At 44.8% G+C, this 20,239-nt stretch overlaps 1 protein-coding gene across 5 annotated transcripts in view; it reads right to left on the bottom strand.

Moving 5' to 3' along the window:
* Positions 1–20,239, bottom strand: part of ATG10 (autophagy related 10) — a 161,874-nt gene that overhangs the window by 25,291 nt on the left and 116,344 nt on the right. Inside the window, exon 6 of one of the 5 annotated variants that reach the window (XM_066618192.1) lies at positions 6,591–6,666. The exons of the other annotated variants lie outside the window; for them this stretch is intronic. Coding sequence (XP_066474289.1) covers positions 6,622–6,666 — 45 coding nt within the window. The 3' untranslated portion in view covers positions 6,591–6,621. The remainder of the gene's footprint in view (positions 1–6,590; positions 6,667–20,239) is intronic. 5 annotated transcript variants of the gene reach the window in all.

Raw genomic sequence — 20,239 nt, 5'->3', positions numbered from 1 at the left:
AATGGTACTTGTAACATCGGTGGTACTTGAAGTAGTTTCTGGTAGTATACATGGTACATGCGGGTCCCCCAGACCCGTTGCCTGCCAACAAGACCAGCAATGCAACGAGACAAGTAGCAATAAGAGGCTTGCCTCAGCAGGCAGAGCTACAGTGTGCGCTTACTGCACACTCGAAAAAGCAGTCCCATCTGCCCTGGGCCTCTTACCAGTGTTTGTCTCATTGCCAATCCAGAAGTAACCAATGATGATGTCGATCATTTCAACTACATTATTTTATTAAAAGTGACAATTTCACATTGGTAGCGTTTCATTTGTAGAACTGACACTGGCTTACCCAGGCTCTAGGACTTCCTAAGGGGAAAGTGAAGCAAAACATTTACAATGTAAAGGATACAAAACCAAAATAAAGTTTTTAGATACATTGAAGAAGAAATTATTTTAAGTGAGACACCACTTTTTGGATACGCATATTGAAAGAGACATGTTCTAAAGTTTGTTTATTAAACTTTTAAAAATCATGTATTTTCCAGAATTTACTGCTGCATATAGAAAAATGAGATTAGCAGGAGATCACTTGGAAGGATTCTGCTATTCTTTACCTTTTTCACCTGTACTATACTCTGATATTAAGTGAAGTCAAATGCACAAGGTGTTGGAACAGAAATAGGAAGACTTCTAACAGACACAGAAAGTCAAGACCACTAATTCAAATCTTATCCAGTTACAAACTGCTAGCAACACTGTGAAGGAGCATTTGTTCAGCAACATAAACCTTGTGAAGTTGAATTATTTCTCCTTATTTGAGAATGAACAAAACTATCAGAATAGCATCATTTTAAAAAAGTCCTTATTTGAAACAGGAAGGCAACCTGATCATTTTCTAATACCCCTTCCTGCAACAAAAATTTCCAGTTGCGTTCTTGGTTACCATACCTCAGAAACACTAAGGAATGGGCCTCCATGTGTGTCCATCTTTAAAGGATCTTTGACTGTTGGTCACAGTTCACTTAGGGGGCATGATTATTGCAGAAGAAAAAAGAAGAGAGAAAATCCAAAAGGGCTTAAATCACAATACACAGTTTATTTGCAAACTGTTTACAATAAAAGGAGGGGAATAAAAATAAACGCAGTACAAAGGCAAAAAAATGAAACAAGAGGCAAACAATAACACAAATAAGAGGCAAATAAAGAAATGCTAATACAGGAACAACCTCACTTAGAACAATGTGTGTTTTACTGATCAAGAATGCATACAAAGAATGATGTAAAGGTGGTTTAATATTTAGAATGGTGAGGGAGAGGAGATGTATGAGCTTGTTTTTTAGGGAGGAAGGAGAAAAGGGAGGTCAGCGATTACCCTGAGTGGAGAGATTCTAGTGTGTCATGATTATTAAGTGGTTTCCCTAGAGAAGATAGGAGATTTTAGAAAAAAACAGACTCTAGGGCAAGCAAATAAGAGGCAAAAAAGCAGGCATAAGGTGCAAAGAAACAGAGAACATGGTCAGAAGAGAGGTTGCACTGATGACTTAGTGCATGCAATGAGCAGGAAATCACAGACAAAAAGTGAGGAGGCTGGGTCTATACTGACTCACTGTACACACACACCCCCATAATGAGGGAGCTAGAACTCTACTACAAGGACTCTGAAACAACTCAAACGTCTGAAGGCAGGATGAGAAGGAGCAACAGTTTTGTTCCCATGCAGATAAAAGGCTGCTATTCAGTACAAACTTCATATGCTCAGAGGTCTTCGTATGTCAGTTAAAAGACCCTAGTTGAGAAAATCTGGAAGCTGATTTTCCAGACTCATGATGAAACAGAAAGAGAAACTCACTAAACAAAAAATAGTGGGGAGACATAAGACCACACAGTCAAAGGGTTGCACATGGGAAAATAGTTCAGAAAGGGCTACTGGCCAAGACTACCTATCCCAGTCTGCTGACATCTGAAGATCCGACTTGCAATGCCCAGGCTTGGTTAGCAACCTTCAGTCTCGAAAGAATATGGTATAAGCCTACAGCACCTGATATTCCCATGTGGTCTCCCATCCAAGTACTAACCAGGCCTGACCCTGCTTAGCTTCCAAGATCAGGCATGTGCAGGGTAACAATTAAGCTCTAGGTCAATGACCTGGAATATTTGAGGAAAGGAGAAGGGAACAGAGAGAGCACAAAGAAAAAGGACCCGCTAAGCAAGCCTAAATTATAAGGCTGTGTTATTTCAGCATTATGCCAGCTACAGTGACTTACTGGGTGAGGAGAGCAACGTGGTACTTCACAAGCAAGTTAGCTTGTTTCCAATTCAACAAGGAGAAAGTAGGTGAGGGTTGTGCGTGGTTCTGTAGCCCAGTGGCTAGGACTGGCAGGGCAGGCTTTAAGCCAATTGAACCAAGTGCTCTCAACTGGGCCCCACACCTAGGGCAATCTACTTTTCAATTTTTTTTCTAAACCAAAAATAATATTTTTACTGAATCATTTTACAGTCACTAGTGGTTTTGTCACTATTTACTTTTCAAAGGTAATCTACCCATTTTGTTTGTTTACTTGTAGGCTTACATGTATACAATTTTATATTAAAAAGTGCTAAGATCCATTTGGTCCATTAATTCACATGCACTTTTTAAGAGCACATTTTGATTGTTTTCCATTCTACCACAGAGATAGAAAGTCTATAATACATTTTATAATGCTCTGAATCTACAGACCTGGGCTGTGAAACTGGGGTCCTGCAAAAAAGTTTCCAGTTGAGCTCCTAAACTGTCAATTATCAAAAAATTGATGGTGTGCCTGGAAAATGTTAACGCCTTGTCAGTGTGCTATGAAATGAAAAAGGCTGAAAATTGCTGAACTGGACAAAAACAATACTGATTCTGAAGCACAATCATACAACTAGGAATGTATGCAAGTACAACTTGTTCAGGCAACAGGGCTTTCCATCCCCTTCCTTCAAGGGACTGAAGCTCCTTGAAAACTCACCCTTGAGGATTAGGGGACCCTCCGGAATAGAACAGGATGCAAGACACTGCAGTGGAAGGAGGAGCATAGAATGGAACACACTACAGCAGAGATTGTGGAGGGGGGGCACCTTACATGAGTGCAAGCGCCTCTTCAGTCACACAAGGCATCTCTGGATACAGTCCAACGTTTGCAACTGATTAAACATTTTAAAGAAAGTTTATAATGGAAAACTGGCACATGTTTTTGTTCTAGAATTGGCACTTCACCCATTCTTTCATGGAAATAAACAGATGATAAATTTTCCAGTGCTTGCCAAAAAAAAATTAATTTAGACATCAACAATTTAGTAATCTTACATGTCATTTTAATAAGTGACTATTTTAAATATTTTCTGAAATTGTGGGATTTACTGAGGGTATAAGAAGAAAATCTAACTATATAAGAGGGAAGCAAATGAAATTGCAGTAAGATTATTCAATGCAGTTAAAACAACACAAGATTTAAAAAAAATTGAAATTCTTGAACAAAAAAGTTTTAGCACTTCTATGAAGTTTAAGATGTTCAATTAAGGCTGAAAGGTATGATTTCAAACCTGCAGTCCAAACTTATACATGCCTAGGCACAAATAAATTTCACTTAACTCCACCAGACGAATTTCTGCAGATACATTAGGGTGAGGGTGTCACCCTTTCTAGATTGTATGAGAAGTCAGTATGAGGAAAGTTCTGAAGGAATTCTTCCCCTGATGAGAAAGAGTTTGAGAGAGTGTGCTAGGTGGAAGCAGGGAAGAGGATGCTATGAGTGAGGTGCACAACTAGCCACTGTAGGTAGACCATTTCTTAGTTCCTGCCATATGGCCTTTCCTGAGAGTAGAAGGGAGGTCTTTTTGCCTTATACATACAATAATTCCTCATGATAGTGAAATCTAGTACAAAAGTTAACTATTGCATCTCATATGGGAATGAATTCTTTTTTTAACAAAATTTTGACAGTGATCAAAACAGGAGTTTTCTGGATTAGTGGTTTATTGGATTGACTATGAACAAGTACTGTTTGTACAAAATTCGTAGGGTAGTGATTATTCATTCCACTCATCTTAACTTTCTCCTGTCACTCTTCATTCCCTAACCCAAGCTCACTCCCTACATTGTTCTTCTTGCTGCTTCCAATACTTTTCTTCCTCACACCTGAACCTTAAACCCAGAGAAAGATAAATATCTTGCCTGTTGTCTTCACAGTACGCTACAGAGAATTTTCTTTTTCCTGTTCTAGTCATAAAGAGACAGCTTTTCAAGATTAAGGGAGAGCCACAGGTGCAAATCACAGAGCTCAGCCTTGTGCTGTGATAGTTTTGTCCATGGCTTTAGGGAGGGAGAGTTTCCTGGCCACCCAGAGGTTATTTTACTCACTACAGACCACCAGTTGAGTGGCTAATTACAAGCTGCTTAAACGCCATACACTAAGCAACTTAAATACAGGTTAGGTTCCAGGAGTCTGCACTTAAGTGAAAGCATCCAGTGCTTGCCATCCAACTATCACATCTGTCACAGAATCAAATACAAATTGTTAAGAGACTGAATACCTCCTGTGCATTTTCCAAGATCTTGGAGGTTTAAATTAGGTTTGCCTGACAACTGCTCATGCTTCCAATGCACCACGATACTCCACAACCATAAAAGAAATATTCCTTTTCCCCAGAACACCACATCAGATTGACAGAAAAAATTGACACTATCAACATTCCAAAGCCTGCGAGGGGTGGGGATGGAGACAGGGTAACTAAACAGGCTGAAGATCCCAGTGCAAAATATGAATGCACAACATGAGCACATCCAATCTATACAACAAGCAACATGTTGACACACCCCAGGATGATCATTTTAGCTTACATTTTTGTTAAGCTATAATTCCTTATTCATTTGTATTAGGACAGCTGTTGAAAGTTACAATATACACAGTGCTCCAAAACACCAAAGAAGTGTGTTTTAGAAAGTGTGTTCTCTTTCCTCAGGGCTGCATTGCAGCTCCAAAGGCATTAGAAAGTTGGATAGGATTGGGCCCATTATAAGGCGCATTATTTTGCGCCTTATAAAATTTTTTGCTGTATATAACAGATATAAAGAAATTGAATTAGGTGTGATTAAATTTGAAATAATGTGCCTTATAATGGGCTCAATCCTATCCAACTTTCTAATGCCTTTGCAGCTGCAATGCAGCCCTGAGGAAAGAGAACAAACATTTCCTTACCTAGAGAAGGCCTCCATGACTGCTCCTCTACTGCAGGATGCAGTGCATGCCTTGGTGGCACAACTGCACCAGCACTGGATAATTGCAGAGTATTTGGCCCTTACAGTGCCATCCTGTGCATGTTTACTTGGGAGTAAGCAGGTGTTACTCCCAGGAAAAGGTACACTGAATTGCCTCCTTACTTGTGGCTAACTAAACTTACAGCCCAATCCTATCCTTTCCCCTGTCATAGCATGCAGCCATGCCAAAACAGGCTCACTTGCATGCAATGGTACGGGGGACCAATCGGCAATATTTTCCCTTACCCTGCCATAAGCCCAATCACACATGGGTCTCCTTGGAACTGTGCTAGTTCTTTAGCTGGCGCAAGCCCAAAGAGACAAAAGGGGCATATCAGCTTCCTCTGGCGCGAACTGCATCCAGTGCAAGTGACTTATGCCAGGTGCCATCCCTTCCCACTTCTGACATGCCCCTGGCCCTCCTGAAATCCACCACGATCCTCCTACTCACCCACCTCATTTCACCCACCCCACCAGCATCAGTGGGGTTCCTCTTTGCTGCCGCTGCCATGCACAGGTCCACCCCACTGTGGCAGTGATATGGACACTTCCATATTTGTGTTTATGATGCCATAAAGTGCATACTGCTATAACAAATCCTAGTTTTGGTGGCAACAGCACCACACAAGATGTTAGGATACAATCCCCTGCAAGAAACACCAAACTTGAGTGTTTTTTTAAAAAAATTATTTTATATTCTATTATAATGTGGCCTTCTGAATGCTACAGCAGAAACAATCAATGGCAGGCAGGGGCCCAGGAAAGGGATCTGAACCAGATCTACTTATATAGTGGATATAGTGGAACTTATATAGGTTGTTCATTCACAGCTACCTAGTCACCTCAAGAAATTTGGTGGCAAATAAGACTACACTGAGAAGAAAGAATGTTGCATATTTATCTTGCTTTCCCAGAAGGGTAGTGAATGGGAAGCTTCTAATAATGAGCTATATGACCTGATTTTAGGCTCATGAGTGCCAGTGGCCATCACTAGGCTGTTGTACTTCTAAGCTCAATTTCAGAAGAATGATATAAACCTGAGGGTAAATACATTTCACTATGGAATTATGTTTACAACTCTTTTTTTCCACAAGGTTACTCCAATTAATTTTTTTGAAAGTTCTATCCAGGGATCTATAGCAACTGTTGATATATCTCAAACATATTTAACAGGAAATCTTAGCAGCCTTCTGTTAAGCTACACAACGTATAACCTCTCCTACTTGACAGAATCCTGCAATATGTCCAGAAAGATTTGTATGTCTAAGAATAGCTACCTACACATAATGCCTCATGATTCAGTGATGAAGATTTAAAACTTCCCTACCACAATTTCACTTTGCTGTGGCTCAACGTCACTACATCAAAGCCCTCTCTTCAGAAACAGTTGAGAATCTTTTCCCCTTTAAAAAAATAAAAGCATACCATTAACGTTCTTGACATTTTAGAAATAATGTTTATTGATTTTTGTGTTAACACTGCCATAAATTAAGTGATGTAATAGACAGAATTATTGTAGTACTATAACGAACATGTCTTTCAGCTTCTTAACCACACACTGAAAAAAGCAGTCGCTGGATCAATGTTAAAAATAGTAGCTCGATGCTAAATTCAAGGAGGTGTGGATAAGATGGTAATTTGTTCCCATGAAATAAGTGATAGAGCATTGAAACATCTTATAGTCATCAAGCAAGTAATAAAGGTTGCAATCACAGGATGCTCAGGAAAAGGACTTTCCTAACCTTGTTATCAGAGACATGAAGGCCCATAGCCAGGGAGACAGACCAGGGACAGACTGCACTTGCTCCCGGTGTGGAAGGGATTGTCACTCCCGGATTGGCCTTTTCAGCCACACTAGACGCTGTGCCAGAACCACCTTTCAGAGTGCGATACCATAGTCTTTCGAGACTGAAGGTTGCCAATACTGATATCAGAGACATTGGCGTAGCTGGGGGGGGGGGGTTATTGCCCAGGTGAAATACGTTTAGAGGTGCCAACCCCCACCCCCCATGGCAGATCCCAAGGCATGCAGGCATCTGGGAGGTAGTATGAGGCACAAGGAGGCCACACACGGCCTCCCCATGCCTCAGAAAACCTTCTGGAGGTCTTAGAAAGACACTTCTGGTTTTATTCGAAAACCGAAAGTACCTCAAAGATACTAACAGATCACAACCCAGTAATGAGCAAATTGGAAACTCTTCAAAAGCCATCTCAATGGAGATTGAACATTAACAGTTTACAAAATGAAAAATTTAAAAAGAGTTTGAAAGAAGAAATAGAACATTATTTTAGAGCTAATATTACACCTGATATACCAATGACCACGGTCTGGGATGCTAGTAAAGCTGTTTTTAGAGGATTGGCAATAAGAGAAGGTGCAAGAAAAAGAAAAGAGAGAAAAGATGTAGAATTAGAGAAAGAATTGAAATGACAAGAATTATTGGCAAAGCAAAACCCTACAATAACAGAGATAAAACAGAGAATGAGAGAGGTACAACACAAACTGAACATTTTATTGACAGAAGAACTAGCAAAGAAACTTTTGCTAGAAAATTTTTTTTTGAAAATGCCAATAAAACTGGAAAATGGCTGGCTTATAAATTAAAGAGAGAGAAAATGAAATCCTATATAGACACATTAAAGAATGAAGATAGAAAAAGACTATGAGTGTAAAAGATATGATTGATATTGCTAAAAAAATTTATGAAAAATTATATATGGAAGAAGGGATCCCAAGCATTACTCAAAGGAATTACTTACAAAAAAAATAATGAATTAAAGATGTTGCAGCAACAAAAAGAAAGTTTAAATCAACTGATATCAGTTAGTGAGATTTCAGAAGCAATCGCTATAAACAAAAAAATCAGAAATCGCCGGGTAGTGATGGATTACCAGTTGAATTTTACAAATGTTTTGAAGAAGAGTTGATGTTACCATTTAAAAAATTGATAGAAGAAATACAGCAAAAGGATAAAATCCCTGATACTTGGAAGGAAGCAATTATTACAGTTATACATAAAGAAGGGTTTGACCAAGAAGAGATTCAAAATTACAGACCAATTTCACTACTTAATGTGGATTATAAAATTTTTGCAACAATACTAGCTTCAAGATTAAAAAGATTAAAAAGAAGATCAAAGATCACTTAAACTGGAGGGACATGATCTTGAATGGGGATGGCATGCATTTGTCTGGTATGGAAAAGCAAACAAATATAAGCGATTCAATAATCATATATTAAGGAAATCTCTATTATGGATTTGGGCTAAAATACAAAGACAGATGTATACCAAAATTCCCCAATGGGTGGCACCACTAGAAACATGTACCCGGCCGAATTTATTAGAGACAACAAAAATGCTTAGATATGAAAGTTTATTGAAGCAAGATGGGCAATTAAAGACAAAAGAAGAACTGTTAAGACAGGGTGTGATTGGTGGAATCGCTTGCAACTTGATTCAAAATTTGGGAAAGATAAACAAGAAGGATTCTATTCAGAACAGACACCATTTGATAGAATACTCTTAGAAACAAAAGAAAAATATATCAAAAGAATGTATATGTTCCTATCGGATTTTGTGATGCATGAAGAAACAACAAAAGAATGTATGATAAAATGGGTGCAAAATATAGGCCATAATATTACATTAGAACAATGGGAACAGATTTGGAAATATAATATAAAATTTACTAGAGCAACAAATTTTAAAGAAAATGTATATAAAATGTTTTATACATGGTAAATGACACCAGTAAAATTGGTAAAAATGAATCAGAACATATCAAAAAATTGTTGGAAGTGTAAATGTGAAGAAGGGACGTTTTATTATATGTGGTGGACATGTAAAAAAATGCAAGTATATTGGAAAATGGTAAGGAATCATAAGTTATGATATTAACTGCTGCAAGGATTTTATATGTTAGATACTGGAAAGTTATTAAAATTCCAACTAAAGATGAATTAATAGAGAAAATAATGAATGTGGCAGAAATGGATAGACTTACAGAGATTTTGGATCAACAGCACAAACTGACACAGAGCAATGGAGACCATTCTAAGCTTGGTTGAAAATGAAGTTGTAGATGTATAAGATAGGGCATTTAGATGAATATATTGTATACATGATATATTATATATGATATATGATAGATATTGATATTATAAATGATAAATGATATTAAGAGGCTAAACTAGAAGAGGAACAAGATTAGAAGATATGTATTGATTGATTATATTGATATTGATATATGATTGCCTATACCCTCCAACGGTGTGTTTTTGTGTTGTGTATTGAGTTTGTGTTTGTTATGTGCTTGTTTATATTTGTTGTTTGTTTTTATTTTGGAAAATAATTTTTTAAAAAAAGAAAAAGAAAACTGGAACCGCCTTTTTAAGGCTCCCAAGAAAGTCTTCTGAGGCCTCCTGAGGTGCAGGGATGTTGAACATGGACCCTTCATGCCTCATACCACTTTCCGAACACCCCTCTGGGTGTTTGGAACACAACAACTTGTGTCCCTTTAGCTATGCCACTGATCAGAGACCCTTTAAGTGGAGAAGCTAGGGATTCAGCGCTGGACCTTCCTCATATAAAGCATGTATTCTATCACCTGTCATTCAAGGTGCCCTCTTTTTTGCTGATGATCACTGATACTATTCTAAAGTACCTTGACTTTTATTTATGTATAATTAAGTCTAGCAAATTACACCCCAATCATTTACACTCCTGCAATTCACAACCTTTCACATTTTCCCAACAAAAAGTACATGAGGAATTAGAACTTGTGATGGGATGTGATTGTGATGGGAGTATGAACGTGCCTCCTTCATATATTAAAGTTTCAGCCCTCTTTACTGTAGAACAGACATCTTGAATGGAATACTCATCTCTGGTAAAGGACACAACCTTCTAAATTGAGCTATCCCCTTTTCTGGGGAAGTATACTAAAACACTTGACACAAAGTCAGCACACTGGCTCTTAAAAAAACTAAAATGTGATCATTTCTGTCAGTGGTTTTATTGGTAGCCCTAGCTAACCGGATGTCAGGAAATGTTTATCTCTTTTCAGACTCAGCAATGATTGCCTTCCTATAAATAATTTTAAAAGAAACTTAAGAGGGCCATAACCCATGTGAATTTATAGTTTCATTCAATTTCAAATAATGTATTTCCTTCACAAAGAAAGGATTCTGTCCTATGTGAATCTGGGCTGTTGAGATCCTTGCTTTATGCTGATCAATCAAACTTGAGTGGAGATGCTACTGACAGCTTACCTAGTAGAGAGTTGGAAAAGGACTAAGTTTTCCTAATTAAACCAGGTAAAACATGTTTACAATAACTTTGAAACTCTAGGGTTTTTGGTGGTTCAGACCTTCAGTTATAGCATTTAAAACCTATCTCCAGGGAATACATCAGTTAGAATGCTATTTTTTTTTTCTTTTTTATGCTCAAATTTGTCAACTTTCTCTTCATATACTTTGTAAATATTTCTATGTCTGATAGCTACAGACTCTTGCCATCAAACTAGCCATGCTTAATACTTAAAACTAAATTCTGAAACAATATAGAGTTGAAGGACACTTTGGAGGTCACTTGAGGAAGCAGTTGAGGTCACTCAAGGACACACTGGAGGCCGTTTGGAGGTCATGTGAACTAGTGCATAGAGCTATGGCAGAGTTATTATTTACAGGTTTGTGTCCTCAAGAAACCCTTCCTTGAATGACTGTAAAGGAAGGGTTTGGCTGATCTGAGCTGGCATCCTTCAGTCTCGGAAGACTATGGTGTCACGCTCTGAATGGTGGTTCTGGAACAGAGTGTCCTCTCCAGTGCGCGAAGCCTGGGTAAAGTAGGTATGGAGGATAGGCTGTTACCCATGCAGCAAATCCCCCCTCTCCACGTCGCTGAAATGGTCCAATGGAAAGGCAGAGGCCAATACGGTTGGTTCCAGCGGCGTCGCAGGAGTTGCCAGAACATGACTGTGTTCAGCCATGAACTGCCTCAGGGACTCCGGCTCCGGATTTTGCCTCGAGGTTGACTCCTGAAGCCTCTTCCATAACTGGATGTAGCCACAAGGCAGTGGAGGTTTGGGATCAGAGTTTTCCTTCTCTCAGATGAGCTGCCTTCCCAGGCTGACGAGCCCCATCTACCCGGTGGCTGTTTAGTCGCCTCTTACGACAAGTACAGCCAAACTGAGGGCCTATTCTTATCCCTAGCCCCCAGGGGATGGCCCCCAGGGGATGGCCCCCTGCCATCTCTAAGTCTCCTTTTATCGCCCCTTTCCCTCCCTCACCATCCAGAGGGCCAACCACTTCTCTGGTGGGTTTCCTGCTTCTAACATATTTGAAGAAGCTTTTATTATTCCCCTTAATGCTGCTGGCCATGCATTCCTCATAGTCTCGCTTGGCCTCCCGTATCACCTTCTTACATTTCTTGGTTTGGCTGATGACAGCTACTTAACTGGTAGGCACCAGCATGAGGTATACTCTTCTTCATGTTAAAAAGTCACTCCAGAGGAGTTCTGAGAGTGACACACAAGTTGATCACTTGGAGCATTCTCTGGATTCATGCTTTCCATATATGAGGCTGAGTCTTTGTCAGATAACATCTCCAATTAAGGGTTCTTAAGGAGCCAATCTGGGGGAGAGAGAGCAGCCTAAATGCTTGAATATGCTGCATGTCAAGATTGACAGTTTAAGGCTCAACATAAAAGTCAATTCCTTAAGACTGTCCCTGCTCCAAATACCTCACAGTCATAATACAGAAGAGCTCTCCTTTTCATAAACTTCATTATTCCCACCTTGGGATTATTTCAAATAATATTCAGTCCCCTGGTACATCCTCACAATGCCATCTTATCTGGGCTTTTTATTCAAATCTCTTGCAAGTCCAACACATCATTTGGACCTGTACAGCCACACTGCATATCTAGTTTTTATCTTCTTATGCAATTATTAGCTCAGTGCATAATGCAAAATACTTTCAGCCAAAGCAATTTGGATGTTGGCCAACTGAATCCTACTGACATCAAATGTGACTGAATCACCCTAACTCCATGGACTTCAGCTTAGCTGAATCAGGCCATATAAAATGTGGAGGGGAACTAATTCTGGAAGGAAATGTAAACATATGGTCCACATCAGATAAGGGATGTCATGTAGAAAAATCATATCTCAAACATATCCTTCTATACATGCAATAAGTGTCTCAAGGTGCTTAATTATTACGATTACAGTAGATTCAATATTACAGCCCAATTCTGAACTGCCTGGTGCCCAGAGAAGCAGCAGCAGCAAAATGATGACTGCTACAACCTGAGCACACCAGGCAGCCAGTGGCAGCTCCTCAGAATAAGGGAGAAGGCCCCAAAACAGGGAGATTTGTACTTACCGTGAATCCCCCTTCTCAGTGGTCTCCATGTCCGGATTAGTCCTTACAAGCGGGTAGCTCCTCCCTCTCAAATAGGCAGGCCAGTGTCTTTTGGACTTCCTGAGGGGAGGGGCTGCCTAGACTCCCCAGACTGTCCAAGCTTGAAGAACCCCTCCCCAGTGAGATGTATTCGGATACCAGCTATCTCATGTTCCTCCCGATGGCACTGTAGTGGCAGTCATCTGTTGTTACGTGCTGCATTGCTTGTCAGCTCCAGGGATGAGTGCAGAATGGGCCCAGGTGGCGCAAGGCCCTACCTTAGTTCCATTGCTACTTCGCGTTGTACTGCCCCCCCCGGCCTTACTGTTCTAGTCTTCGTTATATCTACTTCTCTTTTTAAAAAAAAATATATATATACCAGTGTGAGGGCTGGTGGACTAATCCAGACATGGAGACCACTGAGAAGGAGGATTCATGGTAAGTACAAATCTCCCCGTTCTCCAGTGGGATCTCCATGTCCATCTTAGTCCTTACAAGTGGGATGTGGGCTGCATCCCCAGAGGCGAAGGCGTCGATCTTGTAGTGCTTGATAAAGGTGTTAGGCGAGCTCCAGGTAGCTTCCCTGCACACTGCCTCCAGGGAGGGGTGGGCCCTGAATGCTGCTAAGGTGGCAGCTCCCCTGAGTGACCCAGCCACTATTCCCCCAGGGGGTTCCCTGCTGGATGCCCTGTAGGCCTCAGCTATGGCCTCTCTAACCCATCTAGAAATGGCGGAGGGAGACACCTTCTTGCCTTGGTCACTGGGTCGGTATGAGACGAACGAAGCATCTGAACGCCGGTGGGCAGAGGTCCCGGAGAGATAAAAGCTCACCGCCTGACGCACGTCAAGGGCATGCCATTCTCACTCCCTGGAATGGGAAGGATTGGGGCAGAAAGTGGGTAGCACCACCTCCTATGAGCTGTGAAACAGCGAGTTCACCTTGGGTAGGAAGGTAGGGTCGGTGCGGAGGACAATCCTGTCCTCCTGGATCTGGCAGAGCTCCTTGGCTATGGAGAGGGCTGCCAGCTTAGACACCCTTCTGGCAGAAGTGACGCCCACCAGGAAGGCAGTCTTCTGCAATAGTAGCTTTAGCGAGCATGTCACCATAGGCTCAAAGGGAGGCCTCGTCAACGCCCTCAGTACCAGTGTCAGGTCCCACATGGGGGCCCTGGTCATGGGGGGCGGGTTGAGGAGGCTCACTCCCTTGAGGAACGTGTGGGTGAGACACCTTCCCTTGGGGGACCCCAGGATGGAGGCGACCGCTGAGACCTGCCTCTTAAGGGTGGCTGTGCTGAGGCCCTTGTCGAGACCTGCCTGGAGGAAACTCAGGAAGTCCTTGACCCGGATTCTCTCCGGGTCAAGATTTCGGGGTTGGCACCATTCGGTTAGGACCCTCTAGGTTCCACTGTAGACCTGGTTGGTGGATCCTCTCTGGTCAGAGAGAAGAGTAGCCAGGACGGCGGAGGAGTAGCCTGATTTGACCAGTCTCTTCTGCTCAATCTCTAGGCAGCTAGATGGCATTTGGCTATCTGGGGGTGCAGGATTGGGCCCTGTGACAGTAGGTCTAGGCGCTGGGGAAGGGGAATGGGAGGGGAGATGGCCAGCTCCTGCAGGTCCGGGTGCCAAGGCCGGCGGGGCCAGTCTGGGGCTATGAGGAGGACCTCGACCTGCTCTAGCCTGACTTTCGTGAGAACCCTCTGCAGGAGCTTTGTGGGGGGAAAGGCATACATTACCCCTTGGAGCCACCATTGGTGGAGTGCGTCCATCCCCTCTGCTTCTAGACAGTGCCCTCGGGAGAAGAACTTTTGCAGCTGGTGGTTGTGGCTGCTGGCAAACAGGTCTATGGTCATCGGACCAAACTGACGGTTGAACCATGCAAAGACCTGCAGGTGAAGCCTCCATTCTGAATGGTCGAGGTCCTGGCGACTCAGCCAGTCTGCTGCTGTGTTTTCCAGTCCAGCGATGTGCTCAGCTCTGATGGACCTGAGGTTCTTTTCCACCCACAGCATCAGTCTGCCTGCCTCCATCTGCAGTGCTGCTGACCTGGTGCTTCTTGCCGGTTTACGTAGGCCCTTGCCACAATGTTGTTGGTGTACATTAGTACATTCTGGTTCTTGAGTTGGGGGAGGGCCAGCAGGGCTAGTTGAATGGTCCTCAGCTCTAGCAGGTTTATGGGAGCTGTCCTCTCATTTGGGGACCAGTGGCCCTTCGCTACCTCCTCGGGGGTGTGAGCACCCCATCCCTGGAGACTCGAGTCTGTGAACAGGACAGCTCTGTGGTGTATCTGGATGGGCAAGCCCTGGTCCAACCTGTGTGGCCGCATCCACCATTGAAGGTCCTTGAGAGTGAGGGGGTCCAGTCTGACACACTTGCTCCTTTGAGATACGATGAAGTCCTGGAAGGGCAGCAGCAGGTGCTGGAGGGACCGCACCCTGTACCTGGCCCAGGGAATGATGTCCTGGCAGGAGGTCAGCATGCCCAGGAGACGGGTCAACATCAGTATGTCCGATTGGAGGATTGGGGATTGGAGGACAGCACTGATCGGGTCTGCAGTCTTGTCCCGCCGCTCTGGGGACAGAAAAACCTTGAACTGGGAGGTGTCGATGATTGTTCCCAGGTGTTCTATAGTCTGTGAGGGTGTTAGGTGACTTTTCTCCAAGTTGATGAGGAACCCATGGTTCCGGAGACATTGGATGGTCTGGCGCAGGTGTAGGGCGCCCTCTTCTGGTGAGGCTGATCTCAGAAGGACATCGTCCAGATACGGGAAGGCGGCCATGCCCCTTGTGCGCAAGTGCGCAGTCAGCACAATGGGGATCTTTGTGACCTGCAGGAGGTGTTGGATTGCCTCAAGTGTCTTGCGGTGTTTTAGTGGGCATTTGGGTCTGGGAACCCGGAGGAACTGGTTGGGGGGAGTCACACGGAGTTCCTGGGAATACCCCCAGCGGATGGTGTCCCCCACTCACTGGTCGGTGGTCACCTTGTCCCATCTGTCCGCAAAGTGTTGCAGCCTTCCACGGATGGTGCGGGATGAGGATGGCTGGTTGTCATTGTGGCTTTGGGCCCTTTGTGCCAAAAGCACTGGGGCTGCTGTCCTCTGGGCTTGTGGGTGGGCCGCCTAGGGTGCCAGACAGGCCTCTGACTTCTGAAAGGAGCTGGAGCGGTTGAGGTGCTGGGCTGAAAGCTCCTTGGGGTGTGAAAAGGCTGGTGTTGGGGCCGCTGGGTGGGCCTTGGGTTCCTCTCCCTGGTGGGTAGGATCCTCTTCTTGCCCCTGGACTCCATGAGGAGTGGGTCCAGGGCATCATCGAACAGTTTGGCTTCCTGGAAGGGGAGGCTGGTGACCCTGGCATGTGAGGCTGCATCCACGTCCCAGTTACACAGCCAGGTGCTGCAGCACGTGGCGACTCCGGCGGCCATGGTCCTGGCCGAGAACTGCAGGGCATCTGCTGTGGCATCTGCTACGAAGGCGGCAGCTGAGGCCATCTTTCTGATATCCGATCAAGCCCTGGAGCGCAGCTTGTGGGTCTCGCTGAACTGTTGAAGCCAAAAAACCAACACTCTGGCACAAAGGGATGTGGAGGCGGAGACTCGCAGCACATTAGAGGAAGCCTCGAATCCCCTCCTGGTGGCTAACTCGACCTTCTTGTCTGTGGGGTCCCCTGGGAGACCGTCGCTGTCCATGGGAAGGACAGCTGGGGATCCCAGTGCTGCTACTGGAGTGTCCAATAGGGGTGACTTGAGGCAGGCCATGACTTCTGGGGGCAGGCTGTAGAACCTGGTGGAAGGCTTGCTGGAGTCCCTGGCTTTGGCTGGATTGTTCCACTTCTTGTCCACCAGTTGTTGGAAGAAGGGAGGGAAGGGACATCCTTGGGGGGTTTCCTGCTGGTTAGGGAAGACTGTTGGAGACCCCCACTTGGTCTTGGGTTCCGTGTCCTCAGGGCACTCGGACTGCAGGTCTAGCACCTGGAACACCCCTGAAATCAGTTTGGTGAACTGTTCAGCATAGAAGAGGTGAGGCTTGTGCGTCTCGACTTCCCCCGATATCTTGCCCTCCTCCGCAGATGAGGCGTGGGAGCTCCCCTCACCCGGGTCCTGCTCCTAGAGGTGGGTGTGTTCGGGGGTGGCACTGCACATGGAGGGCGTCCGGTGCCTCTTGGGGGGTGGGGGGATCCTCCTCCTCCTCCTCCTCCGGGGTGGAAGCTGGGAGCCCCGTGGGTGGGTGCTCTAGGGTGCCCCCCGAGGCTGCTGGTGGGCCTCCATGGCAGCAGAGATGCTGGCATGGACCATGTCCTGGATGGCCCTTGAGAGCTCCCCCCGGTCTAAGGCACTGAGGCCCGCGTGGGGGGTGGACGCATCAGAAGGGCTCATTTAGGGTGCCCATGGGTGAGGGAGAGTTTCCACCAGTTCGGGGGGCTCACCGCTCCTTCAAGGTTTGATCAAGATTCGGGCTGGCACGTGGCCAAGATGGTGCCACACACGTAGTCTTGCGCTCCGCTGTCTTCCTGCTGCCGATGGAGGAGGCTCAAGCGGCTGGGCAGCCCCGCTGCCACCACGAGCCTGCATCTGTCACCCCTGCACCCCTGGGGGGGTTAGGCTTTGTGCTCTTCGGGCACTAGTCCAAGATGGCGCCCGCTGCGTGGTGCTCCAGAGGAAAGAGGGGAGGGAAGCTCCATGCCCCTGCAGCAGTTGGGGGAAAGCTGCTCCGGAGGCTGGCTGCGGCCGGAGTGCTCGCGGGCGAGCCTGCTTCACCCCTGCCGAGGTGGGGGGGGCGAGTGGCTGGAGGCACGGGAGTGCTCTGCTGGCTGCGCGGCTACCACCGCGTGTAGGGGGCTGCCCAGAGGTCAGGTGAGGTCAGCCCCGGAGCGCTCCGCCTGTTGCGTGGCTGCTACCACTAGAAGAGGGCTGCCCTGGTCAGGTAAGGGCAGCCCGGAGCGCTCCCGTCGGTCGTGCGGTGCCTGCAGAAGAGGGGCTGCCCTGGGGTCGGCTGAGGGTAGCCTGGTCACACGGGCTCTCCGCTGAGGAGGGCTGCCCTGGGGTCAGATGAGGGCAGCCTGGAGCCCATGCTGCTAGGCGCACACGGGCGGGCCTGGCAAGCTGGGCTCGGGCGCGGAAGGGCACCAAATTTGAAAATAGATGGGAGCCTCCATGCAGGCAGTAGCCTGCTGGTATAAATAAAGGGGGAAAGGAAAAAAACAGCAGGAAGGATTGCCTGCTGGAGCAGGGGGGAAGGAGGAAAAAAGGCAAAAAGGAAAAGGGGGTCCTTCCCTGCGTTCTCCTACAGAGCAGAGCTGAACCACCTCTGTACTGCTTCGCCGAAAGGCTAGGACAGTCTGGGGAGTCCAGGCAGCCCCTCCCCTCAGGAAGTCCAAAAGACTGGCCTGCCTACCTGAGAGGGAGGAGCTACCCACTTGTAAGGACTAAGACAGACATGGAGATCCCAATGGAGAATGGACTACTCAAGTCTGTGCTGGCTATCTAGATAAAAACAATGGCATATAGATCTTTAAAATAAATAAATTCTTGATATGGGTAGTCAGGTGTATACCCTGGATTTCATAAAATGAAATCAGAGGAAAGTTAATGTAATTAATTTTAATGAACTTCTACAACAGAAAGCATTCCAGGAGGGATGGGGTATTTTGTAAAGTGAGGTACTGAAGGTGCAACCACAAACAGTTTCCACAAGAAGAAAAATTGGGAGATGTCTAAGGAAGCCAGTATGGCTGCATAAAAGAGCTTTCTAAAAAAAATTGAGAAGCAAGATAAATATGTCCAAGATGCAGAAGGAGGGATAGGTAACACAGAAAGAGTACACAAATATAGCCTGCACCTGCAGGGATGATGTTAGGAAGACTAAAGCACAGAATGAGCGGAGGATGGCAACTGATGCCAGCAACAATAGGTTGTTTTGTTTCGAGCTACATCCTAAAGAAGAGAGATGTCAAGGGAGTTGTAGGTATGTTGCATGGAGAAGATGTGGATGTTGCAACGGACAAATGAGATAAGGCAGAGCTGCTTAAAACTTATTTTGCATCTGTCTTCTCCCACAAGAGGAAGATGGTCCAACCTAACAAGAGGTGCACTAATGAGGTACTGGGGCATTATGGCTCAAGATAGTTAAAGCTGTTGCAAGGGAACACCTGGTTACTTTAGATGAATATAAGTCCTCAGGGCCAGATGAACTACAGTGTACTGAAGGAGCTTGCAGATGCGATCTCAGAGCCACTGCCTGTAATCTTTGAAAAGTCCTGGAGAATGCATGAAGTGCGCCAAGACAGGAGACAAGTAAATGTTGCCTTCATATTTAAAAAAAAGGGAAAAAGAAGGATCTGGGAAGCTATGAGGTCAATTTGATGTCAGTATCTGGAAAGATTCTGCAATAAATTATTAAGCAGACCATCTCTGAGCAGTCAGAAAATACGGAGTGATTTCTAGGAGCCGGCATGGGTTTGTGACGAACAAGTCATGTAAGACTAATCTCAATTATTTTGACAGAATCAATAGTCTGGTAGACCATGGAAATGCTATGGACACAGTGTGCCGAGATTTTAGCAAAGCGTTTGACAAAGTCTCCCATTATATCCTTCTGGATAAAATGGTAGTATGTGGACTAGATTGTACTAGTGTTACATTGGTCCAAAACTGGTTGATCAATCATTCCCAACAAGTGCTATTAAAAGGCTCCACATTAATCTGAAGGAAGGTATCAAGTGGAGTGCCACAGGGCTATCTTGGGCTAATGCAATGCTGGGCTGCATTAGCAGAGGCACAGAGTTCAAATCACAAGAAGTAATAATTCCACTTCATTCTGCACTAGTGAGACTTCTGCAACATGACACCCAACTTGAGTACTATATTTCAAGGAAGACATTGATAAGGTGGAGCAAATTCAGAAGAGGGCAGCTAAGATGGTGAGGGGTCTGAAAACCAAGTCCTATGAAAAACTGTTAAAAGAGCTTCGCATGTTTAAGCTTGGAAAAGAGAAGACCAAGGGGAGATACAACAGCAGTCTTCAAATGTCTGTAGGGCTGTCACACAGAAGAAGGGGAGGAATGTGGTTCCTGAGGGATGGGCCAGAACCAATGGGTTGAAACTACAGGAAAGGAGACTTAGGCTAGACATGAGGAACAATATCCTAACTAGAACCACTGTCTGGCACTGCTGCAGTCTGCCTCATGCAGTTCTGGGCTCTACCTCATTGGAGGTTTCAGACACAGGTTGCCTATCAGGGATGATGCAGCAGTTGTCTGCACTGAGCAGGGAGCTGGATTAGATGACCTCCAAAGTATCCTCCAACTCCCTATCTATGTGAGCACTTCTGGTTCACGTAGTGAACTATTTCTGTGCAGTAGCATGAACCTATTGAATAATGAACCTAAAGATAAACACATGAACCTAAGGATAATCAATAGAAAGAATGAAGATGTTGTGAAATACATGAACTAGTTCTATGATTCAATATTTCTTTCCTGACAACATGCTGCTATTTAGGCTCAAGCTGTTCAGACTAATTAGTTTATCTGACCATGCACTTAGTGTGTTTGATTATACATTCCATTATTGATGAAGCCTTAGT

This window comes from Tiliqua scincoides, chromosome 2, assembly GCF_035046505.1.
Source record: "Tiliqua scincoides isolate rTilSci1 chromosome 2, rTilSci1.hap2, whole genome shotgun sequence".
NCBI classification, from domain to species: Eukaryota; Metazoa; Chordata; class Lepidosauria; order Squamata; family Scincidae; genus Tiliqua; species Tiliqua scincoides.
The sequence above is the reverse complement of the archived record's forward strand: the minus strand, read 5'-3'. Positions and strand labels throughout refer to the sequence as shown.